The 4,554-nt window shown below is 37.8% G+C and overlaps 1 protein-coding gene across 2 annotated transcripts in view; it reads left to right on the top strand.

The window, feature by feature from the left end:
* rom1b (retinal outer segment membrane protein 1b) overlaps positions 1–2,933 on the top strand; it is a 5,819-nt gene extending 2,886 nt beyond the window's left edge. For both annotated transcript variants that reach the window (XM_016293726.1, XM_016293727.1), the window contains exons 4-6: positions 252–406; positions 766–1,012; positions 2,270–2,933. In XM_016293726.1, the coding sequence (XP_016149212.1) occupies positions 252–406; positions 766–1,012; positions 2,270–2,500 (633 nt within the window). In that variant the 3' untranslated portion in view covers positions 2,501–2,933. The remainder of the gene's footprint in view (positions 1–251; positions 407–765; positions 1,013–2,269) is intronic.
* Positions 2,934–4,554: the final 1,621 nt, after the last annotated feature.

The following is a 4,554-nucleotide window of genomic DNA, read 5'->3' as shown; positions in this document are numbered from 1 at the left end:
ATATATATTTAAAATGGATGAATGAATGAATGAATAAATAAATCCTGCATTTCAGAGTCCTGTTATATGACATTTGTATTCTAGACAATACTTAACTCAAACAAATATTTCCAAAGGCAGGACAGCATAATGCACTAAAGTAAAAAAAAATAAAAATAATAATAAATAAAAAGATTTGAAAGGATTTCAAGTCATACATATTTCTCTTAATGAACTTTTAAGTAGGTATCTGATGTTCCATATCTCTGCAGGATACAGACACACCAGGCCGTTGTTTCCAGAAGGAGACTATTGATCGTTTACAGATTGAGTTCCAGTGCTGTGGTAATACTAACTACAGGGACTGGTTTGAGGTGCAGTGGATCAGCAGCCGCTACCTGGACTTCACATCCAAAGAAGTGAAAGAGTGAGTCCAAAAATCATAGATAAACTCACACTCCTGCACTCTCTCCTGAATGAAGGCCAGTGGGTTTTTTTTCCATAAGGGAATGAATCAAAGGTCTCAGTGGTTAGTCAACACACTGCAAGTTTTTAAAATAAGTAAAACATTCCAAAATGCTTTCTTTTGGAGATTTCCAGGTGAAGCAAAATTTTAAATGTCATGTTCTGAAACAGGATGTCATCACCAAATGAGCATGATGCATTGATCAGAACGTCAATACAGACAGTTGCAGAATCAATGGTGTAACAAAACTAGGAATATTATTCTCATAACTGCATTATATATAGTCTTATGTTTCTGTCCATTCCATTTTGCCAACACAGTCGTGTGAGGAGTAACGTAGACGGCCGATATCTGTTGGATGGGGTCCCATTCAGCTGCTGTAACCCTGCCTCCCCCCGGCCCTGCATCCAGTACAGTCTCCTGGACAACTCTGCCCATTACAACTACGAGTACCAGACTGAAGAGCTGAACCTGTATAACCGAGGTTGCCGCCAGGCCCTTGTCAGCTACTACATGGGTTTAATGAACACCATCGGCCCTTGTGTTCTATTTGATTTCCTTCTCCAGGTATGAGCTGATTAATGGCTTTAATGAGTAGTAAGCAACAGCTTAAAAATGTATGTTGTAATTTATGTTGAACAACAATGCATGACATGCTCTTCAAATTTAGATACCTAGAACTTATTTTACTCATAAAGTGCAAAACACATGGCAACTTAGCCTACAAACTGACATAACAGAACAGCTCTGTTGGACGATCTTACAGATGAAGTGTGTAATTTATGCAATGTTTAGTCACCTAATGGAATATAGTATTCCTAGAAAATAATGTTTTTAAAAAGGTATAAATAGACAAATAGAAACATTATTACATACATATCCTTTAAGATTGAGGTACTAAATATTAGAGTACATGAACAATCCAACATTAAAATATGAAATTACATATTTTTTTTAGGCTTAATATGTGTCAACTGCCTCAGAGGATCATCATGAAAATGTTTTGTGAGGACTCCCCAAATAACCACATGATTTTAAACCTTGAATAACACATTGTATAATCTAATGTGCTCAATACATCGAACTGTTCACATACTCATCCCTCAGTTAATATCGACATGCTTCCGGAATGGCTGGCAGTATGGTTGTGAACTCAAAGGTGTCAATATTCATTATTTGAGCATTAACATAACTTTCACCCAAAACCACATTACGCTCTAAGCTTTTATAACAGTCACAGCTTTTGTAACACTAACTGCATGATTCATTGCTTCTCATACACTAATTAAATAGACAACAAATCAATGCTGCCAGAACCAGGAAATAAAACTAGATTTGTGTTGCTATCTACAAAGTGTGATATTTAATGTGGCATACTATCAGTTGTTACTTCACAAATTCCAGTGTAGTTTGTTGTTGTTCCGGCCCCATAAATGTTATAATACAGTGTGGTTATAATACAAGGGAACAAAATGTTTTGTAAAGGATGAAAACCAAAAATGCTAATTCGGTTACTATTTACGACTTCATTAACCACAAAATTGGGCCACAAAATAATATATATTTTTTAAAATGTTTCAGCGTTTCGTTGTCCATACAACGAATGCTAATAGAGTCCGATGCTGTTTTGGACCCCAGTGTCATCTTTAGTGTTGTGCAGAAGAAAGAAATTCAAACAGGTTCACAATGACAATGAGGGTGTATAAATGACAGAATTTTCATTTTGGGTTGAACCATTACTTTAGGAAGAGGCATTTGGGAAAACCTGAGGAAAATGTCTTAAAGGAGCTTGAACTCTGATCTCTATATCTCTTCGGCCTTTAGATGACCATTCTGGTGAGTCTGCGCTATCTGCAGACTGCAATGGAGGGTGTGATTGGACAGGAGAATGTGGAGATCGAGACAGAGGGATACATCCTGGAGAAGGGAGTGAAGGAGACATTGCTGGAGACTAAAGAAAAGGTGAAGAAGCTCCTCCAGTTCGCTCAGGTGGGCGACGCATCCGCTACGACCCCGGGCACACAGCCAGATGAAGAAAAGCCAGCCACAGCCTAAAAGACCAGGTGTAATTGTTTATGAGTGCTCATGTGCACATGAGTGCTAACTGTCCTTGATTATCATCAGCCAAAGGGAATACATAATCATAATTGCAATGTAACATTGTTACATAATTATATTGTTAAATGAAGTCATCAAGTTACCCAAAAATTTGAGGTAAAAACCAGTAACCTCTTAAAACGCTGGAAACTGTTAATGCAAAACCTGACAATACCAAAATACCCTTTTGACAATTATATATAAAGTGAAGATGTATAAAGAAGAGTTAACGCAGAAAATTCCAAGGAAATGAAGGCAATGAAATAGTACATTTCATCACATGCGATCTGTAGATGTTTTGCTGCTTCATGCTTTGCTTAAATAGACAAAAATTAAAAGTTGAAATTGCAAAAGATACATGCGAAAAATAAAGATTTGAGTTTTTAACTGATCTATGAAGTCATGTGGTCATTGTGTCTTGTGGATGTTCATCAAGTGCTTATTTTTGTTTTTTTTCTTTTGTGTTGAAATGCGTTTTTCATTTGGACACTTCTTACCTCACACTAGCCTGATCTTAACTTCCCTTGTGAAAGAGTGTATAGTGTTAAATACATTTCCTCTTATTTTGCCTATAAAAAGCGAGTGAAAGAGAAATGAATAGGATTACGCTGACTGAATGCTGAATATTGTTGGGTGTCCTGTTCTGACACCTGAAATCTCTTTATCCCTTTGATGATGGTTAATACTATGACTGCTGCCAAAGCACTCATACACAAAACATAACATTAGGCCAAGGCAAGAAATACAACGATGTCATGCTTCTAGTTGTTTATTAAAAGCAGTTAGTTTTGCACTGGTGATCATAATAGTTTCAACTAATTTCAACTTGTTTCAGTGGAAACAAAATTCATTCCAGGAATTTTTTTTACACACACACACACACACACACACACACACACACACACACACACACAGGTTTGTTTTTGTGAAAAGTGGGGACTCTCCATAGGCGTAATGGTTTTTATACTGTACAGACCGTATATTCTATTGCCCTACACCAACCCTACCCCTAAACCTACCCCTCACAGGAAACTTTGTGCTATTTCAGATTTTCAATACACTCCATTCTGTGTGATTTATAAGCGTTTTGAAAAGTGGGGACATGGGGTAATGTCCTGAAAAGTCACCTTCTCCTTGTAATACCTATGTCATACCTTTGTCATTATACAAATTTATGGCCTCATTTGTAACAAAAACGCACGCGCGCGCACACACACACACACACACGCACACACTTGTTGTGTTTCCATGTTTTATGGGGACATTCCATAGGCGTAATGGTTTTTATACTGTTATTATACTGCTATTGCCCTACACCAACCCTACCCCTAAACCTACCCCTTACAGGAAACTTTGTGCATTTTTACCTTCTCAAAAAAACTCATTCTGTATGATTTATAAGCTTGTTTCCTCATGGGGACCTCAAAAATGTCCCCACAAGGTCAAAATTTACTAGTATTACTATCCTTGTGGGGGCCTTTGGTCCCCATAACGCGATAAATACCAGGTACACACACACACACACACACACACACACACACAGACAATATGAATTGTTTTTCATTTTTTTCAATATGATTTTTTTCGGCACTACACCGTTTCACCATAAGAGAGCGGCAAAAACTCAATTTTCCTCTTCTGTCAATCTCAAATTCGATAAAAATCTCACCCAAGTCACCTTGCAAATCATGCATAGTTGCATTTGCAATAACCTACATCGTTTATTTTAGGAGTACTCTCGATGACTTTCATTGACATGAATAGATTTCATTTTCCTGTGCTGCCCACACACCTATATAGGCTGTGTCTCAAAGTGTAATAAGGCACGTACTGCATTTTTGGACAGACGCGTTTGTGGAGAGTGGCTATGAATCGATGCTCAAAATGCAACACAAAATGCAATCTAGATAGGCGGCCTATGAGGTTTTGAGACACAACCCGTCTGTTGCGGTCTCGCTCTGTTCTATGTGGAAACGCGCGTCACGGGCGTCATGCTGACATGAGGACGCGCA

This window comes from Sinocyclocheilus grahami, unplaced genomic scaffold (genome assembly GCF_001515645.1).
Source record: "Sinocyclocheilus grahami isolate Dianchi unplaced genomic scaffold, SAMN03320097.WGS_v1.1 scaffold306.1, whole genome shotgun sequence".
Classification (NCBI taxonomy): Eukaryota; Metazoa; Chordata; class Actinopteri; order Cypriniformes; family Cyprinidae; genus Sinocyclocheilus; species Sinocyclocheilus grahami.
This window is presented reverse-complemented; position numbering and strand designations above follow the sequence as displayed.